At 39.5% G+C, this 19,970-nt stretch overlaps 1 protein-coding gene and 1 non-coding gene across 2 annotated transcripts in view; one reads left to right on the forward strand and one right to left on the reverse strand.

Annotated features, from left to right (window-relative positions):
* Nucleotides 1-19,970, reverse strand: part of SLC25A17 (solute carrier family 25 member 17) — a 41,099-nt gene that overhangs the window by 8,546 nt on the left and 12,583 nt on the right. The window contains exons 2-4 of the mRNA XM_069586102.1: nucleotides 14,555-14,615; nucleotides 12,678-12,744; nucleotides 10,841-10,992 (exon numbers count right to left, since the gene is read on the reverse strand). Of these exons, the coding sequence (XP_069442203.1) occupies nucleotides 10,841-10,992; nucleotides 12,678-12,744; nucleotides 14,555-14,615 (280 nt within the window). The remainder of the gene's footprint in view (nucleotides 1-10,840; nucleotides 10,993-12,677; nucleotides 12,745-14,554; nucleotides 14,616-19,970) is intronic.
* On the forward strand, nucleotides 17,270-17,373 carry LOC138438401 (U6 spliceosomal RNA). The gene has a single exon (XR_011256340.1). It is a non-coding gene; the product is annotated as a U6 spliceosomal RNA (small nuclear RNA).

Below are 19,970 nucleotides of genomic sequence, written 5' to 3' on the forward strand. Positions count from 1 at the left end.
CAGCACCTCTCCAAGTGAGGAGAGTGTGGAGTTTCCTCCTTTGTACACTAGGAGGCAATCTGTCAATTTACGCAGCATCCAAAGTAGCAATTTTGATATAGTTTTAAACACAGTTTTTAAAAACAGCTTTCATGTGAGGGAACTGATTTCTTGATCACATGCTAAAAAAGTCCATGACAATATCACATAGAACACACACCTTCCAACTCTCATGTAAGTAGCTCACAGGGTTTTAAGTGAGTATGGATCCAGTACCATAAAAGACAGGTGGGAGAAAGTGTGACATTTGAAAGGACTTCGACAGGGACTAGAAGCTCACAGAAGAGTTCCTCATCACTTGGGGAATTAGGACAGGCAGGCAGCAAGCAGTCGTTATGAACCATCACAAAAATACCTGCAACAGCTTCACAAGCATCGTGATTCTTACAAGCTTAAGGATGGGGATCTTGGCCACCCAAGGTGGCCTCAGAGTGGAACAATACAATGAGCCAGGTGCTTCTGTTTTGAAAACACACGATCCCAATTTTAGCACCATCTTGAGATATTAAGATATTCCTCATCAGTCCTGAAATGATTAGAGAAAAATACCAGACAGACTTGTAATAAAAGTGCCTGACACACAGTATATACTTTATAAATGTGTGTTAAATATATATTTAACAAGTAAACTAATGAACAAACTCAGCAAACAACCATATACCAAGCTATCGGGCCACACTCAGAAGTGAAAGGCACACTCATGAAGAAGAGAAATCATTTAGTAACAGGATTAGGAATTCCCTTGGGTCCAGTGGTTAGGACTCGGACTGAAGGAGGCATGGGTTCAGCCCCTAGTCTGGGAACTAAGATCGTGCAAGTAGCATGGTGCAATCAAAAACGAAACCACCACCACAGCAACAAAGCAAGATTAAGGATGTTTTGATTTAAGGAATTTCAAACATACTATACAGATAACACCAAAGTTAATAAACTTGGTGAAAATGCCAGGAAATCCGAATCCTGAATTTTCATTAGTGGAATGCAAGACATTTTGGCACCTCTCTCTTAGGAACATTATGAGAAGGTATTTCTCAAAAGGCATTATCATTTGATGAGTTGTATCTGTTAGAGTTTTTCATGGAACACCAGGAGCCATCTTTAGTTAGGACTCAACATCTTCATATATTGTCAAGATACTGGTCATAATCTGAAAAAGCCTCAACTAAAGATTCTTGCAAGTCTCATTTTAAAAGAGCACCAGTGCCCAAGAGGCCAAGATAAAAGAGTACCAATACACACTCATTTGCCCAGACTTTATAATGTATTCCTATTCAATATAATGTACACACAGCTTAACAAAAAAACCAACAGTCAGAAAAATCAGACTGGAAAGTACTACTGAGCAGTCTGCTGCTTTTGTTTTAGATGAAGACAGGCAAGCTCAGAACCCGAGATCACAAGCTTCTGTGGGTACTGTAGTGCAAACACCTTTCTAAACAAACGAAATAGGTCGCCCATTAGAGAAATGCTTTGGAAATCAAAATTCCCTTCATGTGCTATTCGAGAGGTAGGCACACACAGAACAGGTCAGAGGAAATGCAGCCAAGATGAAGATTTAGCCATTATTCAGGACTCTGCTTACATTATCCCATTACCCACAGGAGCGGAAAGACTGAGAGGATTCTAAGGACAATGTCAAGTACAAAAATGCATCATATCATTTAAAGAAGAGAATATAAAGTCCTTGTAAGAACATTCTGTACTTCAAAGCTTTTTATCTGAGAAGATCTTTGTTCATACTCTAAGCCAAATAGATGGAGAGGTTACTTTTTAACCACTTTCATTTTATGAATTCTGAGAAAACACCTGAGGATCCAAGATAAAGACTTGCACCCTATATAAGCAAGCAAAGGACATTTTTCTGTGGAGGAAAAACCAGCTGCAAAAGAATATGATGAGTGATTTCAACTCTTACTAAGGCACGATGGATATAGCTGCAGAATAAAGAAAGCTGTCTGCTTGTTTCTGTGTAGAATATTTCACCAGTTCCAAGTTATGGGCATTATTTCAGCTCTAAGATGGAATACCAATACTTTACCTACTTAAGAATAGGAGACTGTTCTCTTTCCAATTCGAGTGATTCTATTCTCTTTCTTTTTTCATAGAAAAATAATTTACAGGAAAACACAATCAAAATTAAGAGATGAAGAACAGCAACTGAACATACTAAAATCATTCACTGATTCAGGGAATAATTGGAACGCAGCTATTTACTTCTGAAATCTTGAAAATGAAGTTTTATTAGCAGTGAGTCTCCTGAGTTAAGGACAGAAAACAAAAACAGAGAACATTAATTGGGTGCTCTTCTGGGGAACGTCTGCCATGACCGCTGAGGCAAGAGAATGGCCGATGAAGGCCACCAGTCTAAGAGTCTGGCTCCCTACAAAGGAATGCGGCTTGATGCACTGCAGGAACAGGCCTGCCTTACCAGAGTTAAGGCCTAAAGGCAGGAAATTAACTTCAACTGTCACAACAATGATAATACCATTGGCACTCAAAAAGAGTTATTGACAAAAATTCCAATTTCATAAAAATGGCAAGTATCTTCATTTATGTTATCTGTAAGGTTCTGTTCTCAAATTCGTCCCCAGGGTTTTAAGCTACATGGGTTTTTTTCCTGTGAAAATACAATAAATAGTAACAAATCTAAGTTTCTAGCAGAACTGGAATAACAACAGTACTTGTGCCTAGTTCTCCCGGGAGATAATGTAACTCATTCCTACAGTGATTGTAATACAATGACTGGGTTCACAGAAGGAAGAGAAAAAAGCTGTTCTAATGGTAGAAATGCGCAGGCACTGGGGAATTCCCTGGGGGTCCAGTGGTTAGGACTCGGTGCTTCCACATGGGGGCAGGGGTTCATCCTGGTCAGGGAACTAAGATACCACAAGCCCCACAGTGCAGCCAAACAAACAAAAATTCGTAGGCATTAAGATATAAACACATGTTATGAGGAGAAGTTTAAAACTCATAACAGTCATTTCCAAGGAATTCCCTACCTTCAGAAAAAGAGAGGACCTATAATCAAAGCATCTCAGAATCATTAAGGACTATAGGAATCACTTACTCCAGGGCCTCTCACCTGCGCCACTCACACGCCGGGGGCGGGGCGGGGGTGCAGACGTGCAGGGTGTTGAGCGGTGTCTCCGGCCCTCTAGCCACTAGATGCCAGTAGCACCCTCCGGTTGTGACAACCAAAAGTATCTCTAGACACAGTCACATGTTCCCTGTGGACCTAATTCAAGCACCAAGTGGTCTGGTGATTATTCACTTTCTTTTTGAAAACCTCAAAAGACAGGAATTCACTATCACCCCAAAAAGTCTATTCTTTCCAAGAGCAGTTAGAAATTTTATTCTTATTGGTATTAAATCTACCTTCTTAAAGCAAGTGAAAACATATAAAACTAGCCAGTAGATGTTTTTTTACCTGAGATATGAATTGAAGAGTAAAAAGTTAGCCTGTCACTAAGTTGTATCTGACTCTTTGCAACCCCACAGACTGTGGCCCGCCAGGCTCCTCGGTCCATGGGATTCTCCAGGCAAGAATACTGGAGCATGTAAGAATTAAAGATTTTAAAATTTAAAAAATAAAAAACTAAAAATTAAAAAAAAAAATAATAAAAAAAAAAATAAAAAAAAAAAAAGAATACTGGAGTAGGTTGTCATTTTCTTCTCTGGGGGAATCTTCCTGACCCAGGGACAGAACTCGAGTCTCTTGCATTGGCACTGATCCTCACCAGGGAAGCCCAATTAGCAATTCTTAAGTGACTTTATGTGTATTTTAGGAGAAGCAAATGTTTATGACCTGCAAGTAAGTCACCTATGGTTTACTCATCAAATATGTATTGTGTGTTTAGTATTGGGTTGGCAAAAAAATTCGTTTGGGTTTTTCCATACAATGTTACGTGCTAAGTAGGTGCTGATGATACAACAGGTACATAAAAAATGAAAATCTCTGTCCTTGCGAAGTGTATGTTCTAATAGTGTAAGACAGGATAAACAAGGAAAATACGTAGTATGTCAGAGGATAAAGTTAAGGAGAAAATTTAAGCAGAGAAGGGAGATAAGTGTTTTGGTGGTAGAAAGGGACTCCATTTTAGACAGTGTAGCCATTCAGAGAAAAACTTTACAGGAGGTGAGGGAGCTAACCACGCAGGAACCAGGAAGAGGAAAAAGCTTCAAGTCCATGGGCCCCGAGGGAGAAGTATTCTGGGACATTTCGGGGAGAAGAGGCCGGTGTGGCTGTAGTGGTTGTGAGGGGCAAGGATAGGTGCGCAGGACAAACTGGGCTTTGGGGACTCTGGCTTTTATTCTGAGTGAGAAGAGAAGCAACTGGAGGCCTCTGAACAGAGGAATAACACAATCCATCTGCGTTTTGGTGTGATCACACTGGCTGCTGTGTTGAACATGTATTGAAGGGGACAAAGAAGGAAGCAGGCCATCAGTTAAGAGACTCTGAGGATAATCCTGGCAAGATTCAGTGGTGGTTTGGGCTCAGGTAGTACAAGCAGGGGAAAGGGGCTAACTGCTAGATACCATATGAAGAAACAGGAAACAGGATTCGTTCATGGACTGGGGGTGGGGTCAGAGAGAAAGAGGATGAATTCAAGACTCTTGGTAGGGCAACTAAAAGATGAGTGTTGCCACTTAGGAAAATCGGGAAGACTGCAGTCCTTTGAATTGACTTAAACAACACTTAAAATTTAATTCACTCAACATTTAATCAGCACTTTCTGTGTATCAGCCACTGCATTAAGTTACTAGATATACAGAGGTTTTTTTTAAGTAATTTCGGCCTTTAAGGAGGGTCTAGTAAAAGATAAAAGACAAATTTGCAAACTACTGTTATCCAGTAGAGTAAGCACTTAGAGGTATACACTGAGTTGAAGCACAGAGGGTGGGCACCTAACGCAGAATAAAACCTGGGGGGGGTGGGTATGAGAAACAGGGAAGGCTTCCTGAAGAGGAGGTGGCGTGAGCGGATGAATAGGAGTTAACGAGACAAAAAAGAGCAGTGAGATGGCTTCAGGCTGACAACAGCAGCTGGCGAGGAAGGAATCACAGCCTGGGAGGACAGGCACAGGAAGGCCAAGCTAGGGAGGGAAGCGGTACCGCAGCAGATCCGGTACGGGAGACCCTCATCCTGCACGTGTACCAGGCGGGGAGTGTCTTCTCTGCTGAGGGCGCTGTGACGTCCTCCTATCAGCAGGCAGCAGGGGCTGAACCTCAGAACAGCAGTTCTCAGCCGCTTCTCTGACAAGACGTGTAATAGATGATGTTCGCAATCTGCGCAGACCCAGGGGTTCTAACTGTACGTCAATTCCATTCTTTTCTCACACTCTCAAGAAAACAGTTCAGAATGTATTAATAAATGAATGAGAATGATATTAACACCGTGGGCTCTCTTTTAACCAGTTCCACATACTGGACTCGCCAGATAAACCTGTGTTTCTCTCCCTTTACGGACATTCTGACAGAGGCCAGGGCGCACTGACTCCTGCGGCCTGGAGGCTGCGCTCTAGTGTGCCCATGCTCTTTCACTTCCGTCCCACGGGGGTCGAGGCTTACCAAGGGTGAATTACGCCTTTTCTCAAACCTGTTTATGTTGGTCATATCTGTTACAGTGGACAGAGCACTTACAGGCACAGGTTATTGTGGCTCATCTGGTAAAGAATCCGCCTGCAAAGCAGGAGACCTGGGTTCCATCCCTGGGTTGGGAAGATCCCCTGGAGAAGGAAAAGGCTACCCTCTCCAGTATTCTGGCCTGGAGAATTCCGTGGACTGTATAGTCCATGGGTTCACAAAGAGTCAGACACGACTGAGTGACTTTCACTTTCATACCAGAAAAAAAGCACAAAACTCCCATCAGTGAGTGGATATGCCTTGGCCATACAGAAAATTAGAGAAGTATATATTCATATATCTTAGGTTAAAATAAAATATTTAAGGCACATGGGCCATTTATGACATTCCATACTTGTACTGACTTTTTAAAAGCTAACCACCCTACCATACCGGGCTAGCTGTTTTAGGTGTGGGAGAATCTACTGTAACTGCAAACTGTGTAAGAGTCAGAAAGGGAATCAGCAGAGTACAGTGAGAGCATGTAGGGCTTCCCTGGTTGGCTCAGACAGCAAGGAATCCACCTGCAGTGTGAGAGACCTAGGTTCGATCCCTGGATTGGGATCCCCTGGGGAAGGGAACAGCTACCCACTCCAGTATTCTGGCCTGGAGAATTCCATGGACTAGTCCATGGGGTTACAGAGAGTCAGACACAACTGAGCGACTTTCACTTCACAGTGAGAGGATGTAACAAGGGGTGGTGTGTACCTAGTGTATAATGGGAAGCCAGACACAGCAAACAAACAGCTCTGGACAACCAAAAGGGAGAAGATTTCATCATATATTTCATAAAATAGTAGTTTCATGGAAAATTACCTAAGTTAGTCCCTGACAGTGAGACATAACCTTTTCAATGTAAATATATATGGAAACTAATATAATAATGTAATCAAGGTATAACAAACATTTGGTCTCAAGAATAAAAGATCATATCAGACTGCCATTTGTTGCAGTTATATAAAAAAGAAGATTCCCTCTCTATAGGCTGGATCAATTCTGATTTTTTTTTTTTTCAGTGAACAAATTTCAAACCTGAGTTCTTCAAATTATAAGTGTCTGAAAGCTATTCTTCTAGAAAGGCTACTTGAGCAGAACTGTGCAAAGTGTGTTAGTGAGAAAGACTTGAGAAGCAAGGAGATCATAGCAGAGCAATGGTCCAGGTGAGGGATAGTAATACTTGATTAGGGGAAACAGTTATAGACATGGAGAAGAGGGCATGCATTCAAGAGATCTTTAAGAGACAGACTGGTGGTTCATGAGGCCTGAGCAGACATGGAGGGAAAGAGAGCACTCTCTATGAAGACCTCCAGATTTCTGTCCCGAGCTACCTACTTGTTCATTAATTCCCTCAGAGAAAGTGTGTTACACTCTGTTTGAAAGCTGGTCTGGCTGAGGTTGGGAGTCTGTGTATGCATGCTCAGTCGCGTTCAGTCGTGTCCAGTTCTTTGCAACTCTATAGACTGTAGCCCTTCAGGCTCCCCTGTCCATGGGATTCTCAAGGCAAGAATCCTGGAGAGGATTGCCATGCCCTCCTCCAGGAGATCTTCCTCACCCAGGGATCGAACTCAAGCCTCCAGCATTGGCAGGTGCATTCTTTAGCCACTGAGCCACCTGGGAAGCCCCAGGGTTGGGGGTGAAGGTGGTCAAAAGGTAGAAACTTCAAGTTATAAAATAAATAAGTCATGGGGATATAATGTACAAGACGACTATACTTAATAAAGTATATTTAAAAGTTACTGTATCGTATATTTAAAAGTTACTGAGAACAAAACTTAAAAGTTCTTACCACAAGAAAAGAAATAAATTTGTAAATATGTGTGATGATGGATGTTAACCAGATTTGTTGCAGTGTTAATTTCACAATATACACAAATACTGAATCATTATGTTGTATACCTGAAATTAATATAATATTATGTGTCAATTATATCGCAATTAAAAAAAATAAAGTTGGTTCAAGGGAAAGTTTATTATAAAAAAATCAACTAAGGACTAAAATAAGACTATTAAGCATAAGAAAGGCTGAGAGACCAAATAAAAAATAGTAGTGGTCTCATACAGGTGAAGAGGAAAAACTGGGGGCCATGAATACTCTTGGCCTGGTTACTATTTTTCAGTCAAATCATTTTCATTTCAATTGGACATTTACATTATTCAGTTGTGCAGCTTCCAAATTCTGTACTTTTTCAAAGAATATATAAAAAAGTGAGTCCACAAAATACGAACACTAAACGGACATTTAAATAAATTAATTTAGATACAAACTAAATGGATAAGCACACACACAAAAGGAAATAGATCTACTTTTTTCCCGTCTCTTTAATAAAAGTCTGATTAACTCAACAACTTATTTATTCAGCAAATATTTATTGAGCTCCTACTACAAGTTAGGAATTGTTCTTACTGAAAATTTAGCAAGGGAGGGGGAATATATATATATATAACTACTAAAGTGAAAGTGAAAGTAGCTCAGTCGTATCTGACCCTTCACGACTCCATGGACTATATAGTCCATGGAATTCTCCAGGCTGGAACACTGGAGTGGGTAGCCTTTCCCTTCTCCAGGGGATCTTCCCAACCCAGGGATTGAACCCAGGTCTCCAGCGTTGCGGGTGGATTCTTTACCAGCTGAGCCACAAGGGAAGCCCATGTAATAACTGAACACAGATACATAACTGCAATATATATATTGTTACATATGTAATATATACCTTATACATATGAAGTATACCTAAGATACTGCTCTGTATCTTATGGTGCTCATATTCCACCAAGAAGAAACAGACAGTAACTAAAGATTCACAGTATCAGATTACTGGCTTCCCAGCTCTTCTGAAACCTCAGGTGACAAGGATCCAAAGACTTCTAAAAGTGGGCTCCTTAACTCTCCAACTTACTGCTCATGTTCCTATACTCACTTTACTCACTCACTAAATTACAGAGCTCACTGTTCTAAACAATTCTCTCAGTTCCCTCTATCGGGAAACCACCACCACTTATCTCCAAGTGCTACTAATTCTGCCAAGGCTCAGCTCAAGAGCCACTGCTTTCTATATGCAGATATCTCCCAGCCAAAAGAGACCCTCTTTCTCCTATGAACCCCAAAGTATTAGTGACTATGGTGATACTGACTACACTGAGCTATGCACTAAGATCTTTGTCACACCTGACTAAACGCTTTCACACTCAGGGTGGGCTTCATGTGTGTGCAACCCTGTCTCATGCTTGGTGTAAGGCTTCATTGCCAACCATCTTGGAGTGCTTAATCGATTGTGAAGGAGTCCTGCATTTTCAGTTTACACTGGACCCTGCAAATTATGTAGCCAGTCCTGTTCATGTTAAACATCTCAGTCCAAAAAACAAAACAAACAAACAAACCCCCCCAGAAAATAAGCAGGAAAGGTACTGTAATTTTCATTTTTTTAAAAAAGAGATCTTAATGTCCATAAATTCCGGGTACAGGCTCCTAAACAGGGATAATTGGCCCTCTTCTCTGATTAAGAAGATAAAAACAAGCCAAGTTAGCTCAGAAATAAAATTTTCTGTATATGGTCAACTGATCTTTACAAAGGTGCCAAGACTACTCAGTCGGGTAATGGACAGTCTAGTCACATCAACAAACGGTGTTAAGAAAACATTCACACACAAAAGAATGAAGTTGAATCCTTATCTGATACCACACACAGAAAGTAACTCTAAGCGGATTAAAGACTTAAAACTATATAACTCCTAGATGAAGATTAGGAGAAAAGCTTTCATGGCATTAAACTTAGCAATGATTGCTTGAACATGACACCTAAACCACAGGCAAAAAAGAAAAAATAAGCAAATGGCATAAGATCAAACTCAAAAACTTTGGAGGGAGGGGGGTTCACGTTTGGGAACTCATGTACACCTGTGGCGGATTCATGTCGATGTATGGCAAAACCAACACAGTATTGTACAGTAAAATAAAGTAAAAATAAAAATTTAAATTAAAAAAATAAAAATAAAGCATAAGGAGAAAAAAAAAGTTATTGAAGTATATAGTGAAACTATAAAAAAAATTTTTTAATTAAATTAAAAAAAATACTTTTGAACATCAAATGACATAACCAACAGAGTGAAAGGCAACCCACAGGATGGGAGAAAATATGTGTAAATCATATATCCGATAAGGGGCTAGTATCCAGAATATATAAAGAATACTTGTAGCTCAACAGCAAAAAATCAAATAACTCAAAAAATGAGCAAAAGATCTGAATAGACATTTCTCCAAAGATGCTCAGCTTCAGATGAAAAGATGCTCAACATCACTATCATCAGAAAAATGCAAATCAAAACCACAGTGAACTATTATTTCGCTCTCATTAGGATGAAAAAAAAAAACCAGAAAATAACAAGTGTTGATGAGGATGTGGAGAAACTGGAACCAACTGCTGGCAGGATTATGAAACAGTGCAACCGCTGTGGAAACAGTACAGTAGTTCCTCTCAAAATTAAAAAAGAATTACCATATAATCCAGGAATCTCACTTCTTGGAACATATCCGAAGAACTGAAAGCAGGGACTCAGAGAGATTCATACAACCCACGCTCAGAGCAGCAACTATGCACAGTAATCAGGAGGTGGGAACAACCCCAATGTCCATCAGTGGCTGAATGGATAAACAGAATGCGGTATATACATACAACAGAATACCATTCACTCTTACAAACAAGAAATCCTGTCACATCCTACAGCATCAATGAACCTTGAGTATACATTACTCCAAGTGAAATAACTCAGTCAAAAAAAGAGACAAATACTGTAGGATTCCACTTACACGAGGCATAGAAAGTAGTCAAATTCATACAAACAGAAAGCAGAATAGGGGTTACCAGGGGCTGGGGGGGAGGGTGGAAAGGGGAATTGCTGTTTAATGGGTATAGAGCTTCTTATTTCTAAGATGAAAACGTTATAGAGATCTGTTTCACAATAATGTGAATAAACCTACTACTGAAATGTACACTTAAAAAATGTTAAGATGGTAAATCTTATGTTATGCATTTTTACTATACACACATACAGAGTCAAGTTAGAAAACTAATTACATTCTTTGTAGTATTACTGTGTGTTAAAATAACCTCATAGAGGGTATATGAATACAATATAAACAATAAAATATAAAAACACCTTATATTCAGAAAACTTAAGTTACCTGCAACAAATCCAACTACCAGATCTTTTCCAGTAGTAGAATGTTGACCTTTGACCCAGACTGCTTTGAGGCTATTAAAAGTGTAGAAATATACAAAATTGGAGCAGCAGAGACTGGAGATAACTGGAAACCACCCTCGATATGGTGCCAGGCTAGGAGAAGAACACAATAAGCAAAGTAAAGATGTGGGACAGAAGCCTCTAGAAAAGAAAGTCCTAGAAAAGGCTGATTGTCATTCACATATTCTCAAAGTTCATTCCTATATCAAAATGTACCCCAAACTGTACACATATCCCTTCTGAGGATGCCCAAGAAATCTTCTCTAGCATTAATGATACCAGGAAACAATATACTTTCAATGACTGATTTACTGATTCCCTCCCTTGATTTCCTTTAGAAATTACTATATAAAATTAGAGACAATTTCCTCATGACTGTTAGTTAATATAGCATCATTCACTTTATTACAGGGCAAGAACATTTAAAATTAAGTAAATACAGAACAGAAGTGATGAGGGCATCCAAAAAAGTGATCGAGACATGGGGGCACGGGAACCAGACTGCAGGGGCTCACACTGGCCACAGCTGGGACAACGTGACCACCAAAATAACTAAGGAATCAACTGGAAATCACTGCATTTCTGAGTGCAGTGATTTCTGAGTCTCTATAAATTAAGTATTTCCTCATAGACTGCTTACAGTTGCAAGAAAGGAAAAATAAAATTATTCAGTGGTTAACTCAAATCTAAGAAACTGTCATTAACCAGTAAAGGGCAAGTGGACAATATGTGACTCTAGATGGGACATCCCAAGAAGAACACAATTTCACCTACATATTATTCTGCCCGAGAATGCAAGCTGCTGCTGCTGCTGCGTCGCTTCAGTCGTGTCCGACTCTGTGCGACCCCACAGATGGCAGCCCATGAGGCTCTGCCGTCTGTAGGATTCTCCAAGGCAAGAACACTGGAGTGGGTTGCCATTTCCTTCTCCAATGCATGACAATGAAAAGTGAAAGTGAAGTCGCTCAGTCGTGTCCGACTCTTAGCGACCCCATGGAATGCGGCCCATCAGGCTCCTCCATCCATGGGATTTTCCAGGCAAGAGTACTGGAGTGGGCTGCCATTGCCTTCTCCGCAAGAATGCATAGATTCAGGCTAATCAGGAAGAAACATGAGGCAAACTTAAAATGAGAAACATTTTATTTAAGGAAAAATAAGGGGAGAAGGTCCACACTCTGAAAATGTCAGTCACAGAGGTAAGGGGTTTGAGGTATGGTATATAACTTACTTACAAACAATTCTGAAAAAAACTTGTGTGCGTTGTGTGTCTGTGTAGTAAAGGAAGAAGGATGGGGCGGGTGGAGAGGGAAGGAGAAAGCATGAGCAGAAATGGAAAAAACAAATAGGAAAGAAAGGGTCAACAACAGGTCAATCTGGGTAAAGTACATACTGGTATTTTTTGCATTAACACTATTTTAGCTTTGCAGCTTTCTGTAAATTTGAAACTATTTCCAAATTAAAAGCTTTTTAAAAGGTACACAGGTCTGAGTGTATCTGATAGGAATGAATCAAATAGCTATCACCTCCTTCAACTTACTGTACATAAAGCAAAGCACAGGTTTCATGTGAAGTCTCTGTGATCAAGAATTATAATGGCCAACCACAGAACTTTAAGGCAGTGAAAATAACTGTGCAGTTAAAAGTCAGGCAATTACAAATTCACAACGCAACGAGGCTATGAGAAATGGATAGAGAGTGAGCAGAGACACAACAGACGCCCGGGAATCTCCCAGTGAGCTGCTCCATCTGACAAAGATGAACGAGACGGCAGTACTCACAGGCCTTCTTCTTTAATGATCTCCAGGAGCACCATGTGTGTTGTTTTGGACTTTCTTTTCTCGTCAACTACAAGATCAAAGAGTTTAAAGATAAGTCCTTTGAGAATTGTTATCTTCAGCACCAACAAGTTTCACTGAAAGGCCACTGCCTCGCCTGAGCAATCTTTCAATCTCTGGGCTCCCTGGTTTGCCTCAGAATTCAGTGATTCTCCTGTGTTCCCATGGGCTAAATTCTCAACTGCTGATTCCCTGGGTTTTAACCGTTATTCATGAACCATAAAACATTTTAATTCAATACCTGATTTCCAAAGTGAAAGATGTAACAGGAGAAATTTATTTTTTTTGTATTTCATAGGGCTCTTCTGTTGGTTTTTTTTTTTTCAAAGTTATATATTCTCATTTTTTTCTTAATATCTTATAAAGTAGAGAGAAAATAAATTACCATTTCCCTTTTAGAGAAGAGGTTACAGACACAACACTGTCAAGGACATATGTGGTTGGCAGCAGAGCCAGGATTAAAACTCAAGCTTCTAAAATATTAGCCTTGGGCTCTGTTTCCTAATCTTAAAAAAAAAAAAAAAAGGTCTCAAAAGGAGAGCTCTACTTTTCTTTGCATTCTCAATGAAAACAAAACCTACTTTAATCAATTTCAAATTTCTTACTCATATCTGACAGTATTCTGAAAATCTAAAAATGGGAAAATGAACCAATTACTTAGGAAAATTGGTACCTGCATGGCTCATGAGATGACAAATTAGGAAACGCTGTACAAGGCCTCTGACAATAACCATCAAAATTACAAATCTTCACACTCTGATCCGACAACCCCACTTCTGGGGATTGATCCCACCGAACTTACAGAAACAGAATGACACGTGAACAAGCCGATTCGACAAAAGAGAGAGATATAATCCAAGAATCTCTACTAGTGCAGGGGCACACAGGTTATGCTGCAGCCACGCCACGGGCCACTCTACAGCCAGAAGGCTCGACAAGGCCCCAGCAAGCTGACTTGGAAGGCATCCAAACAATGCACGATATGGAACAGTATGAAAAGTAAGCTTTTTGAGTAAGAAAGAGAAAATTGAGAATATATATCATGTGTTTGTTAGTCCATAAAGACTCTCAGGGCTCTCTGAGAGACTAATAAAAGATATTATCTATAGGGGAGAGAAAACGAGGCAGACTAGAGTGAGATTTTTTTCACTGTACTATCTATCTTTTTATGTATTTTAGGTTTCGAGTCATGAAAAAGTACTACCTGCCCCAAATCTCTAAAATTAATTAAACAGTAGTCATGAAGGGTTTTAACACAGCAATTAGTTTATTCAAAGCTAATCTTACTCTTATCTCAATGTAAGTTTGGGCATAGGTTTATAATTTCAAGTTGAAAAATACTGAGGAAAAAACAAGTAGAATTTATAAATATAAAGTGAATTGAAGGGTGGGGGGGCACCTAGAACTCCATGCCTAGATGAGCAATGATAATGGTATGTGGGACCATGTTTCCTATTCTCTGCTCTCTTTACAGAAAATCTACTCCTAATAAACAAAAACAAAAACAAAACAACACTCTACATTCTGCCTTTCAAAAGTCATACTGTTTATCAGAACGAACTATAATGATTCAAAATGACTAATGCAAACCCACTCAGGTCTCTCAGACTAGAAAATGGCTGAGGCTATGACTCATTCACAAACACCTCTCTGTTAATTAGGAAACAGCAGTGACGACCAGTCTTTAAAGTCAGTGAAAAGGGACGACAGCAGATACTAATGAAACAGAATATCCTTATGTTACTTTAGAATTTAGTAGAGAAATAAGTTTGCCTCCTGACATCAAATGAACAGGAATATGATGACAATCAGATACTCACCTTGCAGGCGAAGTCGAGCTGTATCCAAGGGAAAAAACACTGTCATTGCTGTCATGCTTCCCTGAAAAGTTTGAAAAGCCTTTAGCCATTATGGTATCACAAAAATAATGAGCCACAACTTTTAAATGAACATAAGTTTGTTGCTATCAACAGGTCAAATCAAATTTTCAGAGAACAAATATACAGATTATTTTAATCTACTAGGATCATTATTGTTCAAACTTCTGTCAGTTACGTTTAGTTACATACTTGAACAGACAAAAGAAATCTCTTTCTGATATTGAAAAAGAAAAGGTAGTAGGTCCTTGGAAATGACAAACTTAGGGATTTACAACCTTGGACACATATCAAAGATAGCAGGTAAATGGATTTTTAAGCTTTTATTGGTCAGTTACTGCTCCTATGCTATCCTCTGATAACCCAAGAAACCAAAAAATCTAGTAATCAGATACGTATTTCTATACTCTGTGCTTAATAATATATTCACCACAAAGTAAAAGAGAGTTAAGGATCATATTGTTCTTTAAAATAGATCTGTCTGCTTGTCTTTAAATAAAAGAGGGGAAATATCTTTGCTAAAAATTCTATAAATAATTCATCCAAGAGAATCCAATGACAAAAATTATCAGTGGGGGAAAATAAGAAGCCAACAACCAGTCTTTTCATTCATAAAGCCCTAAGACAGACAAAAACCAGAAGCATACAGTTAGGGATAAAATCATATGCATGAAATCCCCAGGTGAGTTTATGGATATCAACCCAGATGCAGACCCCTCTAGTGTATATTCTCAGGCATAAGATCAAGTTTTAGGCTATTGATCTAATAACGGTAACAGAATATTTTTATCATGACAACAATGTGAAACTAAGTCAACTTTAAAGATAAGAACAAAAATGTGCTAAGTCTCTTACCTATTTATAGATGAGCCTGTCTGACAAGGGAGAACACTGTATTGTCCTATTAGTTACTCTTAGAAACTCAGATTAAATGTTATTACCCCCAGCCATCAGGTCCTCTGTGTTCCCACAGCACTTGTTTATGTCTCAGAGCACTCAGGCTGCAGTGAAATCTGACTCTTCCACCAGATTGTGAGAACATCTATTTATCTCTGAATATCATCGATTCTTAAACATTTATTAAATTCAATCTACTTTCAGCTATCTCTGATGCTGGGAGGGATTGGGGGCAGGAGGAGAAGGGGACGACAGAGGATGAGATGGCTGGATGGCGTCACCGACTTGATGGACATGAGTTTGGGTGAACTCCGGGAGTTGGTGATGGACAGGAAGGCCTGGCGTGCTGCGATTCATGGGTCGCAAAGAGTCAGACATGACTCAGTGACTGAACTGAACTCAGCTATTTATGCTATTCTGATGGCTCCCACATCAAATGATCTTTCCTAATAAGAACTAGATAATATTTAATGTTTTAAGTAACTCTGTATCTGTAAAGGTGTACAGTCTACAAATCTATTCTCCTGGCATCCTTGCTCACCTTACAAGCAATTTCCAAGAAATGGGGGCTGGAAAGCTGGTTACTGAACACTTATCAAGGTTAGTTTACTTCCTATCATGCTGCAATAGCTCATCTATGCAGGGTATTGCATAGACACGGCAGCTCCAGACAGAAAAGTCCTGCCTGGAAACTACTTCCTTAAACAACGGGAGCACCTCCATCCCTCTTCCCTGTCAGCTTTAAATAGACACCTGAGGTTTGCTAACTTAGAAGACCCTGCCCTGTGTGTCTGCTAAGTTGCTTCAGTCACATCGAACTCTTTGCGACCCTATGGACTGTAGCCCACCAGGCTCCTCTGTCCATGGGATTCTCCAGCCAAGAATACTGAAGTGGATTGCCATGGCTTCCTCCAATCTTGAAATCTTAAAGTACATCTTGTACCAAGAAAAAGAGAACAGTCAAAAGTCTGTTCTATACAGGATATAGGATGCTTGGGGCTGGTGCACTGGGAGGACCCAGAGAGATGATATGGGGAGAGAGGTGGGAGGGGGATTCAGGATTGGGAACTCAAGTACACCCGTGGCGGATTCATGTCAATGTATGGCCAAAACCAATACAGTGCTGTAAAGTAAAATATAGGAAAATAAATAAATAATGGGGAAAAAAACTATTAAACATTGATTTTCCTCCCTTCTCAAAAAAAAAAAAAAAAGAGAACAGTCAGTCCAAAGAGCTCAAAGGTCTATTACCTCCTCAAGCACTAGCATAAAAAACTCAGATCTGTAAAATTAAAAAACATTTTAAAAATATATTAGTACTGGAAAGACTGGATCCAGATGGTAAACTGAAAAGCCATCACTGCCTCCTCTGCATTCCAATCACTAATACTGAGAGAGAAGATTTATAATATTAATATAACAGTGCTTTGCAGAAAAACAAAAAGGAATCTAACTGGTGGATTAGAAATTAAAAGGATGACAGAGTAAGGCTGTTTTGAAAGAAGAAACCACAAACCAAAATGCACAGAAGGTAGACAGAGTAGGCAGAATAATAGCCCCCTGAAAGATTCTAACCCCCAGTTACCTGTGAATACGTTACATTACATGGCAGGTCACTTTGGCAATCAGCTGACCTTAAAATCGAGAGATTATTCTGGATTATCTGAGTGGGCCCAACAAAGGTCTTTAAAAGTAGAAGAGTAGGTGGGAGTGAGGCAAGAGGACTCAGCCTATTATTGCTGGCTTTAAGATGCACAAAGGGTGCTTGCTTTGGCAGCACATATACTAAAATTGGAATGATACAGAGATTAGCATGGCCCCTGCGCATGCATGACACACAAATTTGTGAAGCATTCCATTATTTTTTTTTTAAAGATGGACAAAGGGGCCACTAGCCAAGAAATGTGGGCAGCGTCTAGAAGCCAAAAAAAGCAAAGACATGGATTTTCTCCTCGGGCCTCCAGAAAGGAACACATTGACATTTTAATTCTAGCTCATGGGCTATGTATCTGACTTCTGACCTGCTTGATTGTTCTACACCACTCAATCTGGTAGCCGGTGATTAATCACAAAAGTACAGCTGAATCCAGCTACAAATAAACTTAATATCTATGAGAAAGTCTATTGCAAATGATAAAGGTAAATTGAGAACATAGCTATTCGGTACTTTGGGGACTTGCTTTATTTGTCTCCTCACCAAGTAAACACACAGATGACTGTTTTCATAATTCTATACATGAAAGTCTCATGTTAGGCTACAGTCTTATAATTTTTTCAGAAATTTGAATTAAATTCTGCTTTTCATAAATACTCAGTGTTATTTTTTCCTCTAGGACTGTCTTCTCACTTTTGTAAAATTGGACAGCACAAAATACTGAGAAGATAACTACACAAGGTACAATACTGTTGTGCCAGAGACATATTAATCAATCCATTATCTGAGTCCCACAGAATTCTAACCATCTGAGTGGGAGTTCTACTGTCGACAACAATTACAATTTAAAAGGCTCTCTTTCCGAGAAACAACCTTCTAACTCACCAAAAACAAACATTCTGAGTCACAACACTCTACCATCCCCTTCTGGCATTTAACCATTTCGTGCGGGGAAAACAAATTAATTTCTCCACCATGTTGGCACCTGGAGGTGGAAGAGCCCTTACAGGCCCCCTAGCCCTGCAGACCCTTTCCCTGCACACCACGGAGCCTGGCCACGGTTGATAAGTTGCTGTTTAGTTGCTAAGTCATGTCTGACTCTTTTGCCAACTCTATGGACTGTAGACGGCCAGGCTCCTCTGTCCATGGGATTCTCCAGGGAAAAATACTGGAGCAGGTTGCCATTTCCTTCTCCAGGGGATCTTCCTGACACAGGGATCGAACCCAAGTCTCCCGCACTGTGGGCAGATTCTTTACCACTGAGCCACAACGGGGATCACAGCATCACTAAGAAGTCTGCTGAAAGCCAGTGGGGCGGAGGCAGCCAGAACCCAGGTCTCTTGAACTCTAGGCTCTTCTGTTCACTGTTCTACCTCAGTTCTCAATCTTTTTTCCAATCAAGACAGAAGCAACTTTGCATTTTTTTCTTCTACTTGTAAAAGTGTACATGTATACACAATACTAACCCACACACACACAATTGGGAAATTCTTAACAGGGATTACATAGGGAGAGGGATTAATACCTCCCTTGGGATGTTATCATTTTTAAACAATAAGCATGTGTTTGCTTTAGTTTTGAAACGAGGAGAAGGAAATTAAAAAAAAAAAAAAAAGACATCAGAATACAAGAGAGTAAGACAGTGTACAGATTCTCAAAGCAACGGGCTGGGGGATCCTTGAGAGTCCCCTAACCCTGTCCAGAAGTCCGCAGGATCAAAGCTGTTTTCATAAACTACTACTGCATAATTCCTTTTTTTTTTTTTGCCTTTTTAAAATTCTCATTTTCTCACAGTGTGTAGTGAAGCTTTCCAGAGGCTCTGTGATGTAGAATATTGTAACAGACTGAATGCAGAAGCAGATAAAAGGATCCAGTCATCTTCTATTAAGTATTAGAGAGATTTGCAAAAATACAAAACAATGCCACTCTTACTAATGGGGGAAAAATACAGTTTAAAAAATGCTATGTATGTTAACATGTAACAGGCTTAATATTTTTAGCAGATAAGTATCTTTATGATTTCCCAGCTTTAATTTCTAGAATAATAAATGTTGAAAGTTATTACCAAATAAGTAAAACCTCTTCCGAGTCTGCAATAATTCTTAAGAGTATAAAGAAATTATGAGACCAGACAGTCTTGAGAACTTGTTATAAACATGCCATTAAATATGAAAAATAGTACATTATTAACAAACTTAATTATTGAACATATCACTTCTAATATCCTTTTCAGCTGATGATATAGCTGTGTAATGTAAGAAATTGAAAACATCACAAACTTTTGGGTTGGATACTATCCTTTCCACAAAACTCTACAAAAGGCAAATAATTCTAGGAAAAATAAATATAACCTATAATTAATACCTTAGGGGAATCATTTATTAGAGGCTTGGGTTTTTTTTTTTTAAGTAACAGAGATACTAGATGAGAAAAACATCTAATAGAATGCTGAAAGGAAAACCAAGTGCAAGTCTGGAAGTGACCTGAACTTCCTGGAAATTCAAAGGCTATTATCGTCAGGACACAGAGAGCACAACTAAGAAGGGAACAAAAGTCTGGGGGTAAGTAGAGGTCAAGTCAAAGGCTTCTGCTGAGTATATTAAGGACTATTCTAGTGACCAACTGGAAAGATGTGGGGAGAGGAAGTGGAATTTCAAGGACAACCCCCGGGTTTCTGGCTTAAAAAAAAACAACAGTGAGCGTGTAGTCATGAACTAAGATGGTAAATACTGCAGGAGGAGCAACTTCGGGAAAAGCACATTGAGTTTGGCTTTTGCATTAAAAGTGAATGAAGTCACTCAGTCATAT

This window comes from Ovis canadensis, chromosome 3 (genome assembly GCF_042477335.2).
Source record: "Ovis canadensis isolate MfBH-ARS-UI-01 breed Bighorn chromosome 3, ARS-UI_OviCan_v2, whole genome shotgun sequence".
NCBI lineage: Eukaryota > Metazoa > Chordata > Mammalia > Artiodactyla > Bovidae > Ovis > Ovis canadensis.